The sequence below is a fragment of the Trachinotus anak genome, unplaced genomic scaffold (genome assembly GCF_046630095.1).
Source record: "Trachinotus anak isolate AG129_WGS33_773 ecotype Australia unplaced genomic scaffold, CSIRO_AGI_Tana_v1 ptg000010l, whole genome shotgun sequence".
Lineage (NCBI taxonomy): Eukaryota > Metazoa > Chordata > Actinopteri > Carangiformes > Carangidae > Trachinotus > Trachinotus anak.
The window spans coordinates 15,038,434-15,063,224 of NW_027273861.1; the positions used below are offsets into that span (position 1 = coordinate 15,038,434).

The 24,791-nt window shown below is 39.4% G+C and overlaps 2 protein-coding genes across 3 annotated transcripts; one reads left to right on the forward strand and one right to left on the reverse strand.

The window, feature by feature from the left end:
- Nucleotides 1–1,004: 1,004 nt before the first annotated feature.
- tnfaip8l1 (tumor necrosis factor, alpha-induced protein 8-like 1) lies at nucleotides 1,005–16,160 on the reverse strand. 2 transcript variants are annotated; one of them, XM_071487846.1, is made up of 3 exons: nucleotides 16,019–16,160; nucleotides 4,731–5,010; nucleotides 1,005–3,574 (listed from the first exon to the last, which is right to left on the reverse strand). In XM_071487846.1, exons 2-3 carry the CDS (start codon nucleotides 5,000–5,002, stop codon nucleotides 3,286–3,288), a joined length of 561 nt encoding a protein of 186 aa, XP_071343947.1. In that variant the 5' UTR covers nucleotides 5,003–5,010; nucleotides 16,019–16,160; the 3' UTR covers nucleotides 1,005–3,285. The 2 variants fall into 2 exon arrangements, with proteins under 2 accessions (XP_071343947.1, XP_071343946.1); XM_071487845.1 differs by lacking the exon at nucleotides 16,019–16,160 and adding an exon at nucleotides 15,812–16,007.
- cope (COPI coat complex subunit epsilon) lies at nucleotides 15,992–24,179 on the forward strand. The gene is made up of 11 exons (XM_071487844.1): nucleotides 15,992–16,133; nucleotides 17,415–17,604; nucleotides 17,789–17,851; nucleotides 17,968–18,068; nucleotides 18,536–18,688; nucleotides 19,113–19,166; nucleotides 19,462–19,543; nucleotides 20,031–20,186; nucleotides 22,284–22,352; nucleotides 23,296–23,370; nucleotides 23,843–24,179. Exons 2-11 carry the CDS (start codon nucleotides 17,503–17,505, stop codon nucleotides 23,894–23,896), a joined length of 909 nt encoding a protein of 302 aa, XP_071343945.1. The 5' UTR covers nucleotides 15,992–16,133; nucleotides 17,415–17,502; the 3' UTR covers nucleotides 23,897–24,179.
- The last annotated feature ends 612 nt before the right edge of the window (nucleotides 24,180–24,791 follow it).

Consider the following 24,791-nt stretch of genomic DNA (forward strand, 5'->3'; position numbering starts at 1 on the left):
GTAGTTACTTCATTATGTAGAGATGATAATTATGCCCCAGCGGAAGCTAGCTTCACCAAAATGTATTAGAGCCCTCATTCACATCCACTGATAATCAAGTCGTGACTGTCATTTTGAAATTTTAATTTTCTGAAAGTGTTTGAGTGAGACGCACACACACACACACACACACACACACAGAGAGGAAAGTAATCAAAAATAATAAAACTCAACTTTTACCCCTCCCTTCTCAAAAATACTTTTACCACTTACACAACTGCCCTAAAATAGAGGATGGGGAACAAATGAATCATTCAAGTGGATGTCAGGATGTTTTTACTTTATCTGACATCACAGCTAAGCCAAATAAGAAGAGGGGGAAGTACACAGAGAGAAAACAAGACGAGACTGAACTGAACTTGCATCTCAGTTTAGTCAGAGCTCTCTGAACCCGAGGGTGCATTCACTTAAAAAAAAAAAAAAAAAAAAAAGCATGTTGAGATAATGACCATTAAAGGATAATTGGGCACTTGGTAGCGCAGTAGCCTTTCAAGTGTGCTGCAGGGAGGATCTGCAGACGTGCTACAGGGCAAATTATCATTCCAAAGTCTGAGAAGCAGCACAAAGTCAATGACAGATTAAACTCAAACTGAATTAACACAGAGTGTTACTCCATACGGGAACACTTGAAATGAAACTACAGCCAAGTTCAATGTTTAAGTTTCTAAATACAGAAGCAAAAAGTCTTTCTGTCTTAGTAATTTCCTGTTCTACCTTTGACCACTTGTGGAAGGAAATGACCCAAACTTGAATTATTTGCATAGATGCATTTGTGTTTGCTTTCATGGCTTCCTAACAATGCTGGGAGCATGGAGGAAGGGATTTGACTGACTAAATCCAGGTCAGCCATAGTCAGATTACCCTCCTGATCTGTCCAGAAAATGCCAACATCCAACATTAAAATGGGAAGTCACTCAGTGCTTGATTGAGAGAGAGAGAGGAAAAAAAAAAGAAGACAAGAAATGTATTGTTTTAAAAAAAGTAAACTGTATTATATTTGTTGTGTCTGGATACAATACAGAGACACAATAACAATCATATGTACATAAGTGAAAATAAAAACATTTCACAATCCACAATAGTAAAAATGCAATGTGAAAAGGATGCTTCATTTAGTAAAATAAGTGAGGCTGTTGCAGAGGTTCCTAATCTTTCAATCATCATGCATTTTAAACTGAGAGAGATTTAAACTAACCCTGAGATGTGGAGGGATTGGAGAAAATGGCATCCAAAGACAATCAAAGTCAACCGTTTTGGAGGAGTTAAGGAAGAGGATTTGCTTTTTCAAAGCCTCCCAAAATGATGCAGTCAGAGTCAGATGGGTTTAACAAACGAGAATATACTCAGGGAAGTCATCTAAGAATTAAAAGGGTGAATAATAATAATAATAAAAAAAGGGACTGAAACCACAACAGCCACCACCTTCGTCTTCATTATCACCATTAGCGGGGTTATAATTATCAAGTGCATACTGTTTTCTGAAGTGTTCCTCTGGAAGAAGATTGCATTTTAAGTGACATCAGTCTTCTTTTCTTTGGCGGAGCTGCTGTGGATGAAGTTAAAGTTTCTGCAATCCTATCTGGAAAAGCACAGCGCTTATTACACAGCTCAATTTCCAATTCTCTCACAGGTACGCACACAAACACACACACACACACACACACACACACACATACATACAGAATACAAAATGAGGCCGCAGCACAAAACAATCTCCCAGACAGGCTCAGTGATACAAAAACACATAGACAAAAAGGAAAGACAGCTATTATGTGAGGTTGGAGAGGGATAGTAGGAACTATTCATATGTTCCTTTACAAGGAAGAAACAACAACATCTTTCACTCCATTAAAGAACATGCATCGCACAAACAGAGATGGTTATCTCCATCACATTACATGAGGCTGCTGTGTGGTGAAATGGAGTGGCTGCTTGACAGAGGCAGGCTCCATGCCATTATGCCACCCTGGAGCGGGGAGCTATAATTGCAGTGGGAAAGTACAATCAGGTGCTGTGTTTGTCTCTGCTCTAATCTCTATATCCTGCCTGGCCCCTTTCATACACACCAAGCTGCCGTTTTGGTCCAGCCTTTCATCTGACCGCTCATGGGGAGTCTTTTTAGTTCATATCTGTCAGAATTCGAACCAGAGTTTTTGTGCTTTTAGGATAAAAACCTGAGGCAACGCCAATAAATCTGAAACACAGCTGACCTGGGGCTCCAGCATCTATTATGATGAGAGGTTTGCCAGCTCTAGTGCTTTATTCCCATCTGATAAAATGCCAGAGCAACCTTTGCACATGGTGCTACATTATGCCGCTCCCTTGGTGTGATTATGACATTTACAGACACAAACTAGAAGTTTTTCTGAGCAGATGAGCGTACAGTCAGTCAGACATTCTAGGCAGCACAGAGTCAATTAATAATACACAGCACAATCAAATTCCTTCATGTTTATGGTCCTCCTATGACCCAAATACATCATCTTTACTTTGGTGCTTACAAACCAGGCTATTAAAGGAAAACTGGGTTTATAGGGCCTTTTAAACAAAAGCCTGGCCTCTCTACAAAGTGGAGTTCAGTGCATGATGGTGAGAGCTGTAAAATGCAGGCTAAGCAGGATTACTCGACTGCCATGCTTCACATGGTTTCACTGTTGCAAAAGTACAGTACAGCGCTTGTTCAAGATTGAGTGCAATACTACTTTTAGGAAAAAAACAAACAAAAATAACTTCTTTATGTCCTTGGGTATTTGGAAAAGACAGAAATTCACTTTCTTTCCTCTCCTGGTGCTCCCAGAAACATTTTCGTCCATTAAAGGCTCCTAATAGAGATATAACTGGAGGCCTGTGCCTGGATTCATGTCTTTTTGATTAAGTAAGAGAGCAATCATAATGCTCCTAGAATGAAGAAAAAATATGTTTTTTCCCCTCCAGGCACAGTTGTCAAGGCTCCAACCCCTGCATATACTGATTAGAGCATGAAGTTTTACATTCATTTAAAAAAGAGCATCTGCTGGGTTTTTGTTTACTGTGAAATAACAAAGTCAGGCTGCAGAAGAAAAACTTTGGACTGACTAGCCAAGAGAATTTCAGTGTTACAGTAATATATCTGAAAGGCACACACAAACACAAACCAACAAATAAAAAACAAAATGTTCATGATTGTCACCTTAAAGAAAAAACCTACAAGATGGTACATGAAGGGTGACTGGAGGTAAAGGCGTCTGATGACGAGACAAACAGAGGTCAGAGGTTCCCGTCATCGAGCATCTTGTTGACGCCGTTACAGATCCTCTGCAGGTGGGCGCGATAAACCTCAGATGGCCCGTAGAGAGTGGCCAGGAAGTCACAGTCGGCGAAATGATTGAAGACGTGGTTGACTCTCGAGTGGCTCTTGGCTGTCAGGTGGCGTTTGATGGCCTGGTGCAGCAGTTCACGACACTCATTCAAAATGGCGCTCATGACGCGGCGGTCAAAGGTGAACTCGATCTGGTGGAAACTGACTGCCGTCATGGCCAGAGTGTGGACTTTCTTCCTGTGAGATGACAAGAGAGAGAGAGAGAGGAGAGGCTGTCAGTTTCTAATTCTGGCTGGAACAGCAGAAGTATGTAAAAATAGAAACTGCTGTCTTGTGATTTTCTTTAGAAAAGTTTTACAACCCCCATATATCAGTTATAGTATTGTCCTTCACAGCGATACATCTCCATGCTAATATAATCACCATTCTCCATACTGTGCACTTATGTCAGCTTCACATGCCTCCAAGCTGAATTTCACCATTTTAGTGGAAAATATATAAACTGATGTAAAAACCAATTTTCTCAATTTGCTTCAATCAGCAGGCAAAAAATGTTCGTGAACTGCAGCCCACCCCACTTGAAGCTCTTAAACAGGACTAAGTCTTTTTTATTTCTCAAGTTGTTACCTCCTAACACACAATTTAAAATTATTTTATTATATGGTAGGAGCTCTTCATTTCAATTTCTTTCAAGAAACATTTTGGAAAACACACTTATCTGCCTCTTTTGATGATTTTGAGTTTGATGAAAAATGTTTCATCTCTGTGTGTTAACTATAGGGTGACCTTGAACTTTGACCTTTGATCATCAAAAATCTAATCAGTTCATTCTTTCGTCCATGAGTGAATGTGTGTGTGATTTTTTAAGAAATTCCCTCAAGGCGGTACTGACATATCGCGTTCAGGAGAATGGGAAGGACGTACAGATGGACAATCCAAAAACATGATGCCTCCAGGTCTTACTGTCATCAGCGCAGAGGCATAAAAATGAAGCTGAGGCTGATCGAAACATCATTGGTTTTGACAGGATTTTGTCATAAATCATTCTCTTGACCTGCTGTTTTAACTGCACATACAATAAATAATTATTATTAATTATTAATTAATTGACTTAATTATAAATAACAATCGTGGTTTTATGAGAAGTTTGCATGTTTCTTGACAAACACCAGCTGGGTGCAGTGACATCCCGAACTCCTGTTGTTTTGTTACTGAGCTTTACAGGTAAGGTATGGTAGGTTGGTAGCCGTTTCCCTCTGCTTCCAGTCTTTATGCTAAGCTAAGCTAATTGCCTCCAGCTCTAAGTGCTATCAACCCTCTCTATAACTCTGGGGAAGAAAGCAAATAAGCACATTTTCCAAAATGTCAGACTAATCCTTTAATGACTGCCTACCTGAAATTCTCCACCAGGATCAGCTCCTCGCTGCTGAACTGGTTGTTTCTGTAGAGCACCCCCAGCTTCACCACCATCTTGATCAAATTCTTGATGATCTTCTGGGACTCTTTACGATTGCGGGTGTACTCTTTGGTAACGCGGTACAGCTCGTCCAGCACTTCGCTGCTGGTGTCGTCGATGAAGAGGTTGGCCATGCTCTTGGTGGCCATCTTACTCATTAGCTTCTTCTGCGCCTGCAGGGCTAAGCTCTTGGTGCTGAAGGAGTCCATGGTCAAGTCTGGGTCAGGGAGAGAGAGGAAAAGACAAGGAGTCAGTCTTGTTAAACGCTTATGCATGACAGCAGACATATTTTCCTTCTGCAGAAACCTTTTGAAATCGTGTGAAAACATGTTTGGTTGCTGGTGTTCTACATTTGACAAGGAACTAGAAATGAAGGGAAAGGAGCCTTTCCTTAAATATCCATTTTAAACTCTCTCATTCTGGAAGCCAAAAGGGCCAAACACATTACACTGACAGCTTGCAATGTGTGGGGTTATTGCAAATAACATCTTTACTAATACTGTTTAAACCTCAGGGCCAAGAACTGTCCCCTTTATCAGATAATGAGCCGTGGCAGCTGTCAAATTAGTCCCAGAAACCCTCTGGCTCAGAGCCTACAAGGTAGTTAGCGAGGAATGTGTCATTACGTGTGTAGGAGTAAAGTCAGTTACAGCACGACCACGCAAAGCAGACAATGTAATCTGGACATCTCATCTCCTGAATGCATTCAGGGAACAAGGTGTGCATGTGTGTGGTGTGCAAAGAAGTAAGCAGTAGACAGACAACGCCAACTCATTCACTGCACACGTGCGGCTTGATTTATGTATGATGCCGTGTGTTTGTGTTTCTGTGTTGATGTTTGCGAGGCAAAGCAGGGTGACTCAGTGAAAAGCTGCGCCCATGATGGAGGCTCATAAATAGTGGGGGTCAGGTCCACAGCGCACCACATCATTTCAGCAGCTGCATCTCAATGCATTCTGCAGGTCACTTCTACGGGTTTGGACTTTCTGTTTTTGAAAAAATAAAACAAATCTATTTTCCCCGAACACCCCGTCTCTCACCTTCACACACTCCAAGGATAACCTTGGAGTAGAGGAGAGTAAACAGGCAACAAAAAAGCAATGAAATTTGCAACAGATAGTCAAGATCTGTAAAGGACAAACTGTAATGACCATGGTGATCCTCTGACTTTTCCTATTGAGCCACCGTCAGGTCAAAGTTTTCACTTATCTAGTTGTGTATCTCAACAGGTACTGGGTGGACTGACACAAGATTCGGTATAGATATTCATGGTGCCCATACTATATGTCCTATGTCCTCCACATGCACACATGCACACATGCACATGTTGACAATAACTGATCATTTCACTTAACAAAAAAACAGAAAGCAGGAGAGAAGTGAAAGTCACAGTCTGGGGAGGGACTTAACCCTCCTTCAGATCTACATAAACACAGTATGCATTATGATTAATTAGGTATTGCGCCTCAAGTACCAAAAGCTGACAGTGACAATGCACCAATTTAGAGAACATTTAATATTTGAGAAATTCAGCTTCATTTGTGAGATGAAAAAAAGGGTTTTAAAGAACAACACGTTTGTATTTCTCAAAGTGAGATAAAAGTAAATATTTTGGTGTCGTACCAGAACTAATGGGTACCTGTATGAAAAATGATACCTAGTCTTATTGTGATGATTCAGTGGAACCAAGGGAATACATGTGCAAATACGTAAAAAGACTTCTTCACCTCAGGAGAAAAAATAAGCATAAAAAACAGGCTCAGCAGTCAGATCTTATTTCCTTGGTACATCTCCCTGTCACTGAAACGCTAAATGTAGCCTAATAGGTGACTGCCACAGTGAAAATAAAATAATCGTGTTTAAGCAAAGTGTCCCATTCACATCACAATAGGGGATTAATCTAAATACAATATCCTTCCAGCCCCAGAGCTTCACTGCAAATCTGTTTGACTGGCAAATTGCCTTTCCACATGCTGGAGAATAATAAAAGTGCAGCAGGCAAAACGAGTGGTGACATACCCCTGCTGGGTGACTTGTGACTTTTACTGTTGTCGGTACTAGAAGGTAGTGCTACTACAGTGTCTGACTTTCATTCTGCTCTTTCTCTCTCACTGCAATGCCTCTCTAGGAATATCAATAAGACTCCTTGGAGAGCGTGTCAGCAGGATGCTTCCCAGGGAGGAGACACATGAGGAGAGGGAGAGCAAACACAGAGGTAGAGAGGAAAAATAAAAGGGGAAGTGTTATATATCAATCCTGAAACACTGGGGAAATGTAGGTGCTGAATGATAGGTCATTTATATACTGCCTCGTGCTGAATCTAGTTTTACTCCCTCTCTCGTTGCAGGTGCTGGATGTTTAATCGGGCCTCTCACTGTTGCTGATCAAGGATCACTGGCAGATCCCCATCGACCGTTTCACCATGATTGTAACTCTAAACTTGCCAAGCTGCACTTGTTACAGAAAACCCTGCTCTGATGCAATGTGTGTGAAATGGATAACAAGGAGAAAGACACTAATGATCAGTCTGGAAAAAAAAAAAAAAAGTATACAGAACTCAGGATATTGATTTCTATATGAGGGGCAACTGAAAACAATCATTTAGTTCTGCTGTCACCCTCTAATCGCAACAGTCCTCAAGAGGAGAATCACTTACAGCAACAAGGTAAGTCTGCATTTACCTCTCTCTCTTCCTCTTCATGCCTCTGCTGATGGATGTGCAAGAGTTTGGAAAAGTGCAAATGGGTAATGGGCACATTAAAAAAAAGCAACCTCTTTCTCAGATTTGGGGGTGATTTTATATTGCTCATTAAAATCCACTCTCATCCAGGACCAGAGCCATCATAGCTGTCAACTCTCATGAACAACAAAAAAAGAGAAAGAGAAAGGAAAAAGAATGAGATAGGGAGGAGTGATTGTCTTTCATACCCATGAAAACAAACACTTTAAATGTGGTTGCACTTTGGATTGTCTGTCTGATATTTCACTTGAAGCTGAAGATTGACACAACAGCCCCCTGACACTCTTATCTCAAAGATGGAGGGAAATCCTCACTTAGGCTCTTGCTTCCCTCCTTCAGCTCCCCAAGGCAAAGAAAACTACAGGCTTCACGAAAAAGGGTCCTTATGGAAAAAGTCAGAGTGATGAAAAGGTTTTTGATCAAGGAATCATTTTTTTGGGTGACTTTGCAGCATGAGAGTGGTTACTGCCAAATCTAAATAGCCTGTGAAGTGCAGTGCCCAGGGACACCCTGGCCAGCCCTGACACAATGTCTCCATAGTATATAGAGAGGCAGAATTTTAACCAATTTAAGGCAGAACAAGACATGACAGCAGAAAACTCTGCTGAGAGTTGTTGCAAAATATACAAGCCACAGTCATCATGGCACGCACAAATCACACAAAAACAAACATCTGCACACATATATGCACACACATCACTGATAGGTCTGGTTTGCTGTGCAGCTAAAAATGAAATGAAAAACAAAGACGGACTGCAGCATAATTAGAGCAGTTAGACAAGCTACAAACTCATCAACTCACTCAGAACAAACCAGCATGCATTCACAAGGACGAGTATACCAAAGCTCAGCCAACATGAGTCACGGAAATGAAACCAGACCCTAGTGCTGGATAGATGTCTTGTGACAGTGAGAGAGGCCCTGAGTAATTCTCTCACCCTCCTGCAGGTGTAGACAGCACTGTCAAGCCTGTATCACAGCATGGCTGATGTACAAAGAGGTTGCGATGATGAAGAACTGACTGGCTCATCCTCTCTAGTCCATTGGGGATTAATGAAGCAGGGTCAGATGAAGCTGGACAGGCCCTTTATGATCACATTTCATTTGCTTTGCCTCTTTGGGCTTCAAGGTAGGTAAAGCTGATGTCTGGATTGGGGACGCTTCAGCCAAAAGCTTTTCACAATTCATTTGGGGAAAGTGTAAAGAGGGGGATGACAACCCCTACTGGCTGTCATTTTCATTTAGTATTCCTATAATGCGGCCATTCATATAATGTGGCTTCAAATAATGATTATTTTCAATAATAATCTAACCTGTTAATTATTTTTCTCTGGGCTTAGGTAATGCTTTAGCCCCATGATTCCCAACCTGTGGATGGGGACCCAAGATTTGGGTCCCAATTATTAAAGGTAAAGTTTATTATTTTTGACTTTTCCCTAATGTTTTCTTTTGAAATAGCAGCTCCTTTCACACCTGTGTTTAAAAATGCTTGAAAATGAATAGTTTGATATTTTGGGAAATACACGACGAAAAGATTGATAACACTCTACAATCTGTCTTTTAACTATGAGGCTACAGTCAGCAGCCAGTTAGTTTAGCTTAGCACAAAGACAGGAAACAGAGGAAACAGCTAGTCTGACTCTGTCCAAAGGTAAAAAAATCCAGCTACCAGCACCTCTAAAGCTCACTAATACAAACTTCATATCTTGTTTGTTTTAAGTGGACTATTTCTTGACCAGAAGCAGTAACGTTGGGATACAGTGCAGCACGAAAGCCAAGCTAACCAGCTGCTTACTGTAACTTTATGGTTACAAATATAGTTGCGGTATCAATCTTCTAATCTAAACACAAGAAAGTGAATCAGCTTATTTCCCAAAATGTTGAACTATTGCTTTAAGCAAGACAATCTGTGAAGGAAAAAAAAAAAAAATCAATCTGCGGCCCGACTACTCACAACTCATGGTCTTACCAAAACTTTAAACTGTGATTATGGGTCTTAAGTTTCGTTTAAAGTGGTCATACACACGCAAAAAAAGCTGAGCACCACTAATTCACCCTTTAAAATGTCAGAACTAGTAATGGAAAGAGTGTCACAATTTCAAAGAAGAGAAGAGAGAAAAACAGAAAATCTGAAATTCCACACATTCAAAAAGCTGGAAACAGTGACTAGTTTCCATTTCTCCTTGATTAATACCTTAAATTACATTGATCATTAATTGATTTTGATTGACTTATTAATAGTTTAAGTGCTATTTGATATTTTCTGTGACATTCCAAATTGGTGAACTTCCTGTGGTTTTTGTTGCTTGTATTTGCTCACCAATTCATAAAACGAAGATACTGGAGTCAACATAAACATTCCACATGATACTTAATATGAACATGAATTTGCCTTTTTGCCTGCTCATATTTAGGGTAAATCCAACATGATGTTAGCGTGGCATTGGTTTTCTAACAGGTGCATTGAGCAGAATCCAGGATGCAGCCTCTGCAATGACAATACTCACTTGTCAGTCAAAGTAAAGCTGAGGTGTGACAGGTGAGAAAGGGCCACAAATTGGATACACCTTTAGCTCCCACCCACTCTAAACTACGCCATCATGTCTCACAAGGAAGAAGAGGCCACAGCACCCAAAATATCACCACTCTAATACCCGGTGCCAATTCAGACATCTTGGAAAATACTGATAACACAGCCAGCACAAAGGGAAAACCAGTAAATAATGTGTTTCTAAAGTGCTTGGACACCACAAGTTGCTAAAAAAGCTTTGGCAAAGATTGCAGAACTTTCCATGACACTTCATATTACAAGTGATTGGTTGGTGGCAGCAGAAAATGTCACGACTTTTATGCTCTTTGGGGATCACTAGTCACATGGATTGGGGCACTGTGACCCTGAAAGAGACAACACCATCAGCAGAGAAAATCTTCACTGCTACAGAGACAAAACTGATCTCTGAGAACAGCTCTGCATTCTGCTGTGTACTCAAAATACCGTGTTGAGTCTTTCACATTTTCAAAAGCATAAACCTTGGTGATCCAAACATCTGAGACACATACCATGTAACTGAGACGTCCCCAGTTTGAGTCCAGTCAATGACCTTTATTATATGTCCTTCCCTCTCCTTCCCTCCCCATCCCCTCTCTCCTGCTGTTTCCTGCTGTTGGCGACTGTTGAAAAACACTATAAATAGAATATCTTAAAAGCTCAAAACAGGTCAAAAACTAAACAGATTTCCCAAGGCTTAAGGTGACATATTTAATCTGCTTGTTTTGTGCAAAACCCAGAGATACTAAGTTCAGTGTCATAGAGGCCTCAGAAATTAGTGTTTTTGGCACTTCTTTAAATAAATAAATAAATAAAAAATAAACTATCAAAATTGCTGCAGATTTGTTTTCTGTACACCATCTGATCATTTCGGCTACTTAAATATACATTTTCCATAAATTGTCATTATTGACACAGTAACAGCAACATCTGCAGCCTTTAATGCAATCCTGTGTAAAAGCTGTACGATAAAAACTACCATTGTGAAACTTGAAAGATGTTCAGTTTTGTGAGACACCGTCAGACAAATATTCAAATATTTTCTCCATTAGTCCTTTGGTTTGGCCAGAGCCCAGGATGATGTCTTCAAATTTCTAAGATATTCAATTTGCTATCATGTTTGAAAAAAAAGAGAAAGCACAAAATCATCACATTTGAGCTTGAACTACAAATTCTATGGCATTTTTGCTTAAACAATTAATACATTTTCAAAATATAATGTTTTTTTGTTGTTCAACTATTGTTTCAGCTCTAGCCAAGTTCATGCTAATTTGGGGGTTCATTATTTTGTGATAGGGTTGTATTGGACTGAATTATAATCCAGCACGTGTGGGGGCGGCAAAATAATATTAACACTTTCCAACACAATACAGAGCAAAAACATACTGAGATGAATTAACACCTCTTTGACATAGTACCAGCAAAAAGTAAACATGACAAGCGTTTACTGCAGAGCTGTTGAACTGAATTGAATGAGGATGTACTGTGTACACACTCTGCACATACTGTATTTGTTTATTTGCTGCCTTTTGGTGGAACTCCCACAAGTAAAATGTAAATAAAAAACAGCCAATGTGTGAAAGTGGACAGTCTATGTTACCACTGTCCTACCTCTTCCAGTGCCAATTACAATAAAAGTCTCACAACATTGTACAGTTGTGAGAAAAAAAAAACAAATGACAACAAAACTGTGGGTTGTTGAGATAAAGTTTAAAAAACCCCCAAAAAAACAACAAAAAACAGATCATTATAACAAATTCATATCAGGTAATCTTGAATGAGGAAACTTCTTTCTCCACAGATTCTACTCTGCTGTATGATATAATCCGTCACTGATTTGAGAAACAATAGACAATCCTGGTTGTTATATAAGGTACATCCGTGCTTTGTGTTCAGAGAGGACAAGTAACCACTCAAATGAGCTGTACTACTGGAACCACTCCACTGTTAGGGAATCAACAGCAGGATTTCAGGACAACTGAACGCTGCAATTTCATCTTTCATCAAGTTTATAGTGTTTGTTTCACTCTTCTCTTGAGATGTTGCATAACAGAGGAGGTGCTGACTGCTAATAACAGAGGCAGTGCAGGGAACAGTGTGTGTGTGTGTGTGTGTGTGTGTGTGTGTGTGTGTGTGTGTGTGTGTGTGTGTGTGTGTGTGTGTGTGTTAACAGTTCTATATGGCAGGCGTCTGTGTAATGGTCTCTTTGTACACACGCTCATCTAGACCAGCAGTTCTGACATGAAAGCTATAATTGCATCTAGAGCAGATGCAACACACATATGGGCACATGATACATGCAGGCTTTTGGACGCAGTCGATTTTTATATGATGGTTATGTGCTGTTGCGTTCTCATCTTCCCACACATTCATCATCTGCGAAGATGTGTGCAGATCTGCTGAGAAAGGAGGCAATCAGTGCCTTTCGCTCAGACACCATGCCCCATCCTACCCTTTTTTAACAGTTTTCTCAGATCTGCCAGAGCCAGCTGAACAATTAATAATTAACACATCGGCATATAATGGATAGAGGATAAATAATTCAGCCTGCCGATTTGGACTAAAATAGACCCGAGGCTAAGAGGAGTCTGCTACAGTGCAACAGGTTGGGGCAGAGATGTGAGACAGGGATAAAGCGTAGACTATCAGTACATTAAGAGACAGTGGCTGCAAGCTGATAATGTTAATTTAGGAACATCAGTCAGAGTTACGCATGTATAATAAGGCTGGGAATACAGTAACTGCTGCTCTGCCCAGGGGCCAACACAACACTCACTCACAATATTTGTTCTAGCATTAAAATTCATAAGTGTGTTGTTTTATGGTTACAACTGAGCTGATTTTGAATAACGCATCTGTGAACAGAGAAAGAATAATAAAGAACGAAGAATAAAAAGGCCATTCCACTCTTTCATGACTTCACTTTGACTGCCATATCCAGGTTTTAATTACATATTATTTACAAAATAATTAGCATTTCAACAGCACTGCAAACAAGGCAAGACATAATCAAGGTGCTAACCGGTGCTTGAGCTATGACTGATGTTTGGACCAATGACATTTTAATTAAGGCCACCATAAGAGCAGGACACATTATGACTAATTTTCCTCACTTCAAGCCTTGAGAGCATAATTTGTTAACTTAGTATGTTAATGGAGTGGCAAATACCAGGGTGCTTGGCTGCAAGAATAGCAGGGATGGAGATGGAGAGCAAAAACAGAGGGGGGCCGATATGAGAGGACTTGACTGTGACTAATACATGACTCAAGTGAGATCTGAAATGAGTCCAGTCTATTGGCAGATAACACTGTCCCTCTCTCTCTCGGTTTCAAACAATGCCATGATATTTGCAGGTCATGTGGCTCTGCACTTTCAGACTAGGCCACATGCTCCGAGTGTTTCGGGTTTTCATGGAAACTGCGGGCCACCTGCGTGCTCGGCTGAACTTTCTGGCCTTGTAAAAACAGGTCAAACACCTCTCTTGTCTTGTCAATGAGTTACCATGGATTCTCCTCAGCAGGAACAACACAGTATCTAGCACCACTGCTGCAATTTCAAGCTCTGCCCTTAATAACACTGCATGGGGAATGTCTGGCAACGTGACTGTATTGTCCTGTTCTAAAAGACACACAGAGGAGGGGATCTGCACAGATACAGTTACACTGAAAAATACATAGATGAGGCCCAGAGGCCTCTGCTTAATCCTGCCGGGCAGTTATTGTATATTATCATTTACTGTCTTCCGGAGTCATATTGTGCTGAAACAATTATAAAGCCATTGTGAAGCACAAAGCTATGGTTAATGAAGAAAAGCAAATACTCATTAAAACCAGTCATGGATGAAATCTAAAACAAATGGACTTCTATTGTACTACATTGCACTTTCACTGTACTTCCATGCTGCCCAAAGAAATGGACACCAATTTGATTATTTTAAGGCTGTAAGTAACAATTATTATTTTTGTTATGAATCATCATATTGATAAACTGATTCACCTTTTATACAACAAAAGGTCAGAAAATAGTTAAAACTGGCCATCACAAGCTGAAGATGGCACCTTCAGATTGTTTATTTTGTCCGACAAGTGGTCCAAAACCCCAAAGATATTCAATTTACTATTCAGACATTCCGTCTTTCAGTAACACGCAAAAAAGGTTGGGAACACATGGGTTAGCCTATTAAATGTCAGCACAATATTGCAAGAAATGTCCCGTCACAGCAATTTCCAAGGTGATGCTTTGAAATATCCAATTATCCAACCAGCTGTCCAAAACCTAAAGATACGCTATGTGCAAGGATATAAAACAGAGACAAGCAGCATACAACAGAAAAAGCAGCTACAGTATATTTTACAGTTAATTATCAAATTAGCTGGCAATTATTTTTTTCAATCGACTAACTGTTTCGGATCTAGATTATTAAGACTGCATCTTAACATATTATACTGGTAGATATTCTACTGGTCATACAGTTATTGTGTGATATTCATGTTTGCCTTGCAGCAGTGCCCTGCTTCTCAGCTGATGCTACCAATAACAAAAGACACAAAGGAAGCCCTGGCAACTAAAACAGAGTAGGTTGAAAAACGCCAAATTATTTCACCACTGATGCAGCTAATGCAAGGAGAGAGACAACTCCAAGTGCTAACCCAAGGCCATAATTCATTTGACATGTCTGTTGAGGCTACGCATGATAATGTGTGCTACTACCTGCCAGAGCCCAGGCTGCACAGTGAAGCTATTCATCCACGCTCAAGCCTTGTTCTGGAGAGGAGCTTTACAATGTAAACACAGCAATGTGTTATAAAACATATCACTGTTTGCAAAACATATGTCGTCACCCTTTTCAGTCTTAGTTTTCAGTGGATTATGCTGGAACAGCATGGAGGCTTAGTGTGTTTAAACATGCAGGGATAAATACATCTTCTTTATCTATCCTTATTTTCTTCTTCTTCTTCTTCCACACGTCCTCCATAGTGGAGGCATTGTGCACTCATAATAAATGTAAAACATGAGGTTCTTTATAAATATTGTCTTTACTGACCACTTAATATGCACATTATCTGAATGGCTGACAAATCCTTTCACCGCTGATCCTATTTCTGTAAAACTGAAATATACTTATATGTGTAATGGTATACAAACACCAACTACAACAAAAAAAAAAACAAAACAAAAACAAAACAAAAAGCTTGTCCAAATGTTTCCGTGTAGTTCCTCATGACATTCACCGAACATGAGGAACTTGTTTCAATCCAAACTGAAGTTATATTGGTGAAGCGGGTGTGCCACCTGACAAGATATCACATTTTTCCAACCACTGGTTTCACATAACACCCTACACAGATAACATCGGCAAGGCTGCTTATGAGTAACTAATAAATCTGTGTGTTAAATGTGCTCATCCACATGGTTTGAAACACCGAAAACTCTTTGTTCAGTTCACGACTTTTTTTTTTTTTTTTTTTTTTAAATCCTCTCACCAATTTCACATGCATGATGATCAGTTGTTTTTTTTTTTTTTTAAACAAACAAAACTGTCTCATAAATCGGTTTCAGCAGCAGAATAATGGCTCGCCGTGACGGCCCCGGTGAAAGCCGCCGCTAGCTTCATCACCATAACGCTGAATTTGAATCACGTCCGAACCGCTTTACTCAGTATTTCACAAACACAGCCTGTGAAATAAGACAACTGACCTGCAGCAAAAACAAAATCGACACCTTCTAACCTCCTCTTTTATCCGCCGACCAGGAAAAGGCTGCTCTAAATTGACTCAAGTTGACTTCAAGCGGCCAATTGACTCCGGGGTGATCTGACCGCAGGCCGCGGATGGAGACAGATATGACCGTTGCGGCGGCCGTTACTGTCCGTTGGTGACATGTTTCATTAAAAGCGGGTCGACCGTTAAATTCAAGCGGCGACATGTCGGACTCACCTTCCTCTCTCGGCTCGGCGGGACACGGCGGTGGTCAGCCAACAAGATGACAAGTTAATCTGAACCAGGATCTCTCAAGTCTTCATCCTGCAGCGCAGGGGAAAGTCGCTTCACGGTATGTTTTGTTTTGTTTGTTAGCTTGTTTTGTTCGATCTCCTCGATGAAAAAAACAACAAAAAACAAAACAAAAAAAAAAAAACCCGTCCTCCTGTCGTCGCCACCTTTTTGTTCTGTAGCCGCGTATCAGCCACAGATGTGTAAATTATTGAAAGAGTGTTTCCTTGTCTCTGCTGCTGTGAGATCGGTTACAAGAGTTTGTTGTAACCCGATTCCTCCCCGTCCTCGTAAAAAAAAAAAAAAAGTTTCAAACTTGAGGGGCATCTGGAAATCAACAGATTGATGGGGGCTTGGGCCAATGAAGGAGCAACAAGGGGGAGGGCACCGGCCCAATCAAGCCGAAAGAAAGGAGCGTTTTACAGCCAGCACATTCCCTGCCCCCGTTAGGGTTTCCAGTAATTATCCTTGTCCAGTTCACAGTCCGAAGGCTGAAAATTTCCCAGAGGAAATGGTGTTAAGGGAACAATGAGCAGGAACTGTGGGGAGCAGTTTTTCTGTCATGGACAAAGTGATATACTGGCTTGTTTCATTACACATTACTGAAATACAATAGCACATTTTTTTTATTTCATAACTTGCATGTCATCTTCTAACATTTAATTAGCACCTAAGGTAGTAATACTTTTAAATTGTGTGTGTGTGTGTGTGTTTGTGAGAGAACCATTTTGTCAGCGGATGTTTTCAGGACAGGGGAAGTTTTTCCTCGTCTGTCTAATGAGGACACCGGAATTCCCGAGGTCAAAATAGCCTTCTTGCAAAACATTGTTATTTCAACGCTGACATCGTGTTATAATAGGCCATTGGACATTATGCAGTTCAGAAACCCTCGGTCAGCAGCTGCAACACCACCCCGTACTCTTTGTATTGTAATCATTCGTTGCAGGCCTCTGTCATAATAAAACACAGGCTGCTGTCAGACACCTGTAGTGGTGAAGTGGATCTGGCGCGTCCTCTGGTGGTATAATATGAGCGTGGGACATAGGCTACAGGTTGGGCACTGAAGTCTCACAAGTGGAGATATTAAATGCGCAAGTGAGTGAGTTATGCGTAAAAAGTCAGCATGTCGTTATCACAAACATAAGAACAAATACAGCAATATCGATTATATTACTGTCAAATACATAAGAACATGGATACATAACAATGCGCTTATACCGACGTAGAAATATTGATTTTTACGGCAAAACAATAAAATATAGTATATTTTGACTATCTATATTATTAATCTACCCGACAATAAACTCCTGACAGCGACTCTTTATCTGCACCTGTGTTTTAGTTGTTGTACTCCACCTCCCACAATCCTCGGGACCAAGCAGGAAGGTGACGTATTTTTGCTACGTGTCAGGAAGTTGTCTGGATTCAACATGGCGGCGCAGCAGGGTGATGTTGATGAACTTTTCGATGTGAAAAATGCGTATTACATCGGCAGTTATCAACAATGTATTAACGAAGCTCAGAAGGTGAAGGTAGGTAACGTGTGTTAACAGCTGAATCTTTTTGAAATGTATTATTTTGTCTATTTTGTGCCCCTGTAGCTCACAGCAGCCAACACTGCGTTTGCGAACATCGATGCTAAATATTTTTAGCTAATATTTATCTCGCAGGATTAAACTCTTTAATTTAGTTGCACCTCCTGTTTTGTCTTTGAAGCCGTCGTCACCAGAGAAGGAGACTGAAAGGGACATGTTTTTGTACAGAGCATACATTGCTCAGGTAAGCCTTACGCATCGCACAGAGCTCAGTTTCTTGTCATTAGCTGAGAGTCACAGTGTATTTTTCACTAAAAAAAATATGCTCACCCTCACCTGCTGTGTTCTGTGCTACTGCAGAGGAAGTATGCTGTTGTCCTGGATGACATCAAGGCCAATTCTCCACCTGAGCTTCAAGCTGTCAAGATGTTTGCCGAATATCTTTCGAGTGAAAACAAAAGGTAAGAGCTCGCATTTGACATTTAGTTGAACTAAAGCTGACATGTAGTTCAACATGGAGCTGAGCAATATGACTAAAATATAAGAACTTTGTCAATATGCTGTACAGACAGTAAAACTCAACACATCCATTCATAGTTTTAGAAGGGGAATCTTTCACTCAGTATCAAAATTAGAGTAAGGTAATAGGCACAAGGTAATTAATATTATTAAAAAGTATAGAATCTACTGTATCTCTTAAATGTTCAACATATTAGCCAGCACCAGCCTCTACTAGTATAAGTTTAATTTTTTGGGGGATTACTAAAAAGCCTCCCTAGCTGATTGTCTCAGGTTCTACTTTAGTGTTGGAGTGTGATTCAAGGATTGTCTTGAATATAAAGTCCTTATTGTTTGGATTGTTTTCATGCTGTTTTTTTTTTTTTTTTTATTTTTTTTTTTATTTGATTAAATTTTATGTCTTGTGCAGGGATGCTATTGTTGCCGATTTAGACAAGAAAATGGCTAAGAGTGTGGATGCTGCCAACACCACCTTCCTCCTCATGGCTGCCTCCATCTACTACCATGAGATGAACACTGATGCTGCTCTCAGGACTCTGCACCAAGGAGAAAGCCTGGAGTGGTAAGAAGGGATCAAGTTTTTACTTAACAAAGTCCCAGAAAGATTTTGTCTACGATCCAAACTGATTTCAAAGAAATAAATCATCAACGAAAATAAAACTTACTTCCATTGGAATTGCAACAAAGACGACAGAGCAAATTTGTTTCATCCATTTTGTATTTAATTGTCATCAACCATGCAGCTATAAGAATTTGTGAAACTGCACCATCACTGTCAGTAAGAGAGGTGCAATCTGACTAAACAGGTTGACATTTCTAAAAAGAATTGCATGGAAAATGTATCCAGCCACAGAAAATGCACCATTTTGTAAATTCTAGTTTCAGCTACCACACCTGCTCCACAGAACTCTGTGATGGGTTGCTGGTTAAGTGAGTGATAAGCATGAAGCAGAGCAAACTGGCCTAATCATTTGTTTGTTTTCCAGCATGGCCATGACCATTCAGGTGTTGCTGAGTCTGGATCGTGTTGACCTGGCAAGGTATGGCTAAGCTCATAAACAGTGGTTTATTGGTATGGCATAATTAGTCCAGCTTCCTTTATGTGAAGGCTCATGGAAAACATCCCAGTTCTTTCTGACAGTCTTACTTAACTTCATGATGATAATGGAATGTATTCTTCATTGTTAACTATCTGAGAGCCTATACTATGTAATGTTAGGTCTGAACCAATATAATAGAAAAAGACTTTTCACCGACAAAATCATATACTTTATGTTTGAATTGGGACTGTTCTCCTCAAATAATGATGACGTGACTCTTCTTTCTCATTGACAGGAAAGAGCTGAAGAAGATGCAGGAGCAGGATGAGGATGCTACCCTAACTCAGCTGGCCACTGCCTGGGTTAATATTGCTGTGGTGAGGAGACAAGCATTCATTCATTTATATAAGATAAAACATAAAGTTGATCCATGAATAAATTCTCTCTCATTAATTATTTGTAACCTTCTTAACGCCCACCCTTCATACATAATGGAGTGAACTGCATAATGTGTCTGTGTGTACACCAAGTAAATTAAAGTCCTATTAATCACATTATCTGTTTCCACCATGTACTGTGATTGACTGAAATTGCAATCAGGTTTGAAATAGTCAGCAGGCAGGGTAGTATGCAGCAATTTATGGTGCAGTATATAACTATAGAAAAAAGTATTGCCAGTGTAAGAGGGACTGTGTTCCCTTGAAATTGCTCATATTGCAAGCTATAGTGCTTCCAACTCTTGAGGAACAATCCTAACACCATTAAACAACAAAACAAAAACACACACATGGGGTTACGTACTTTTTAGCATGGTCACTGTCTAACACTCAGATTATATTTCTTCTTGCATACATTTTATTACAGGGTGGAGAGAAGCTGCAGGATGCCTACTACATTTTCCAGGAGATGTCAGACAAGTACTCATCTACACTGCTACTTCTTAACGGGCAGGCGGCTTGTTACATGGCTCAGAATAAGTGGGAGGAGGCTGAGGGAGTGCTACAGGAGGCACTTGACAAGGTTAGATGACAGTTGAGTCTTTGTTTTTGTCTCTGTTTTTTTGTCTCTTCCTCTCTTAAATACGAACTGACACTGAAACACACCATGGTGTAAATACATGGACAGTTGTTCATTCAATTAAAGCTCTTAATGGCTTGTTCCAGATGCTGATATTAGGTTCATATCCTTCATGACTGAATGGCTGCTCAATAGAGTTCGTTTAACCTAATTCAAAATTATTTTAGGATAAGGAAATATTAAATAGGGGGTATTATGGAAAACAAGAAATGACAAGAAAAAAAAAGTCATGAGCCCCTTTTTTATGTAAATTGTGTAATTTGGGTCCAGTCAAGTGTTAGCACCAACTCACTTAATCCCCATTTCTCAACAGTGTAAATTGGGGCCATGTCTTTACAGATATAAGTTGCATTTTTATGATTCTTTGCCATATGGTGAGCTGCAGGCGAAAGCATCTTGCAAAGTCTAAATCTGTGGTTTGTTTTGCCTTGGCTGGTCTGGGTCCCTCTCCTGTTCAGAATTACCCCGTTCTGTGTTACATTCAATCTCCTCCATATTTATTTGTGTTGACTTTATGCAAATTTCCTGTCAGCATACGTGCCATGTGGAAGAGTACAAGACATCCAAATTACCTAAAATATTGCCACATGCAATATGTGCATGTGATTTGCCACACATTGAAATAAAATAAACAATAGAGCATGATTTGAAACGATTAACAATAACTATATATTGTCATATTGTACAGCCTAGAACACTCTAGTCTTTGGGAGATTATGCTGTCAGAAATGTTATTTAAGTGTGGTTAAACCATGAATTCCTCACTGCCATTTTTGTTGCAAAAACAAATCATGTTGCGATTATTTTTGGCAGATATTCTGGTTGTGATGTGAATCATGATTTCAGTTGGAATTATCATTTTAGCATTTCGTTTCCATTGAAAAATGTTTTAAATTTATGATGTCATTTTTGCTGGTGCTTGCACAAAACAAGCATGTTTCCATCTAGAAACATGCTTGTTTGCAGCCTATGAATTGTAGGCTGGGGCATCTATGTAACACCACAATGCCTATTTATGGTATGTAGTGACACATTTTAACTTTTATCAAAAAATTGCAACACCTGCAATTTGAATATTGCACTTGGTCAAGAAAAAAAAAAAAACTACCTGCATTGTAACAGCAGATGGCATAATGCGGTTTGACCAGTGAGCCCAGTTCACAATATAAGAACTAATAATTTAATTTTTGGTTGTGTTTTTTTTTTTTTTCTCTTTGACTTTTAAGTATTTTCATGCTAAATACTGTTTAATATGCTACTATGTTGAATATCTTCTCTGTGGTTGTAAATGTTGCAGCTTTCAGCAACTTTTTTTCTGTTAACACTATGTTAGCCAGACGATGATGACTTTGTGACATGGCTTAAAACTAAATCAGCTGTTTAGGTCAACTCAACTGAAGCTTTTACCAGATTTTCTGAGCTCCGTGTTGATTTACCCCGTCTCTTATCCACATAACTTTAATAATTTTGTAATCCTGCTTCATGAGGCAGACCCCAGGTTAATGATGCTTTGAGTGGGAGTCATACTACAGTATTAACTGGTTAAATTTCTTTACAATTAATTGGTTTTCCATTGATTTTACCTCTCACGAAACACACAGGACATAACAGGACTGCAGTGTACACACTAGACTATAGACTATACATTAATAATGTCAGTGCTCACATTCTGCCTAGCTAAACCAGACAAATGATTTTATGGTGATAAATGGAATATAAACAGAACTTATAGTATTTGACACGTACATGCAGAAATATATACTTTTAGAGCAACCCATACTTTTCTTCAGATATTAAGACTGGGTCATTGCACAATAGCTACCTGCACCACATTGTTGTCTGCTGTATCTACCACAGAGGAAATCAAGCTAATTTCTTTCAGTTATTCATCTCAGTAAGAGACGGGAAACATGCTAAACAGAACGTGCTACTAACTTCCACTGTCTGGCTTCCACTTGTCAATTTAGCTTTGAGTATAAATCTGATTTCATGGTCATCTCTGTTTTTCTGCCTGCCCCCCCCCTCCTCCCTCTCCTTTAGGACAGCAGCCACCCTGAGACGTTGATCAACCTCATAGTGCTAACTCAGCACCTGGGCAAAGCTCCTGAGGTGAGACTTTGGACCCAAAGCTGTTAAGGAGAGCACTGCTTTAACAGCCATCAGTTTTGCAGTTTCGTATAGACAAACTTGTCCAAAGAAGTCTTGAAAAATCTTTTCCCACTAACACTTTGCTTATGAGTGCAAGTTTCAATACTCAGAAATTTTATGTGGCATTGATTACACCAGGCAAATGCAGTTGTGCAATTTCTTGATTGTGTTTCTTTTCTGTCACAGAAAGTGTCATCTGTGCATATTTGTTGGTTTAGTGTTATGTGTGAGTTGTATACCCTGGAACTCAGAGTTCATGAGATAAAGCTTCAATTATCTTTCTTAACTTTGATGGACTTGATAGTAATGCAATAAAATGCTGACTATTGACTCGAAGCCATCATTAAAAAGTTTCCAACTGTGATAACCACTGATTAGCACACCTCACCCAAGGTTAACTGGAACAATGAAGACATTTTTTTTTTTTTTTTTTTTTACAAATAAGCCTAATCCTCAGGTATGTTAGAAAATAGTAAGCAGGATCAGCAGTATCTGAATTACATCATGGCCTCAGCCATAATTTGAAAAAGTAGAGTAAATTTGTGCTTTGACCTTATTTTATTGACAATGGCCTGCCAACAGACATAAACAACCCTCGGGTTTGGAGTGAAACATTACCTGTTTTATGAATGAGCCTTGCTTACTTCAAACTAGAGTAAAGATCAAGCAACAACACAACAGCAGAAATTTCTGCTGTGAAACAAACAAACAAAATAAAAACAAACAAAACTGCAGAAATGTGTGCTCCAGGCCCTGAAAAGCCGGTTTTATTGTTGACAAGCCTTCATTACCTTTACTTTGCTCTGCAGTTTTAAATGCCCTGAAAATCTTTAAAACCATGTTTAGGAAGTTATACTGTTGTCACTTTATAACTTTTGTGTTATCTGTTTACTTCTGTCCTCAGGTAACCAATCGTTACCTCTCCCAGCTGAAAGATGCACATAGAGCTCACCCATTCCTCAAGGACTATTTAGCCAAGGTAACTTCCTTATGTCAGGATGTATCAATCAGTGTTCTTTGTTACACTGTAATTGTGGTAGACTTTCCTAATTGCTGGTTATTGGAAAAAAAAGCACCAATTCAAAACATATATAAGGAGAAAACCTGGGATACCTGTGACCTGTGGCCAGGGCCATTTGGGTTCACAAGAACCAATCACAGTTGTTAACAAGCCTTCATAACCTTTACTTTGTTTATAATTTTACAACCTTGCTTGGTTGTTTTGATGGGTGGCCAGCAGGTGACCTTGGAGCAAAGCCAATTAGAACATTAAACTCTAGTTAGCCTTTGTTACACATTGTGTCAAATTTTTACAAGTGTGCAGATGAACACAAACATGCTGAAACGGGGTTATACCATTGACAAACAAACCATGCGATGCACAGCTGTTCCTATAGTCAGATGTTTTTCCTGGTGTTCAACTGTTTCCTCTGCTCTTTGTTTTTCTCCAGGAGAATGAGTTTGACAGACTATCCACGCAGTATGCCCCCACTGCTACAGCCTAAGACACCTGCTTCTGCTTCATCAACAATGGACTTAAAACACTCGCTCGTCTTTCTCGCATAACCATATTTGTTTTGATATTTTAACTAGAAAAAATGTGCTTGAATAAAACTGTGGTTGTATTATTTAAGCCAGACTACAGGTCATTGTGTCCCTTGGGGGATAGATCATACATGTCTGATTTGGTATCCATTCTTTATTAATTTGCATTTCTCTTACGGAAATCAACAAATCTGTTTAATGTAAGCATTCCTTTGAAATGATAATAAATGTTTAATACATGTCTTTGAAGTGTGGGTTTGTAAACAAACAAAAACTGTACATGCAGAGATCATAAATTTAAGTGAAGACTGGATTTGACAAATTTATTAGAAATTTGCAAATCTAGTTTTAAGACTGTAATTGTTTATATCGTGGTTGTTTGTTGCAAGGTTTTATTTTATCAAATTTCTTTTATTTCATTCGATTTCTTTTTCCTTTTTTTTTCAGTCAGAAAACTTTGCACAAGGTCATATTATTCTTTCATAGACGGACTATAATGCTACATCCGATAATTACTGTCATTATCAATACACCTGACAATTGTCTTTTTTAATGAAGCGACTGATTGTTTCTCTGTAATGTTAGAAAATGGACATTATTATCATTATTCCCCAAAGCCCAAGTGAAATAGCACTTTTTTTGTCTGACCAACATTCAAAAACCCAAAGATACTGATTTTCTGTCAAAGCAAACTAGCAAATATTCACACTTTTGAAAAGCTTGTACCAGTCACGTTTTTCCATTATTGCTTAAAAGAAAATGACTTAAACCATTATTTAATTATCAAAAAATTTTGGCAATTCATTCTTCTGTCAATCGACTAATTTAAGCTCCAGAGGAAAATAATGACACTAC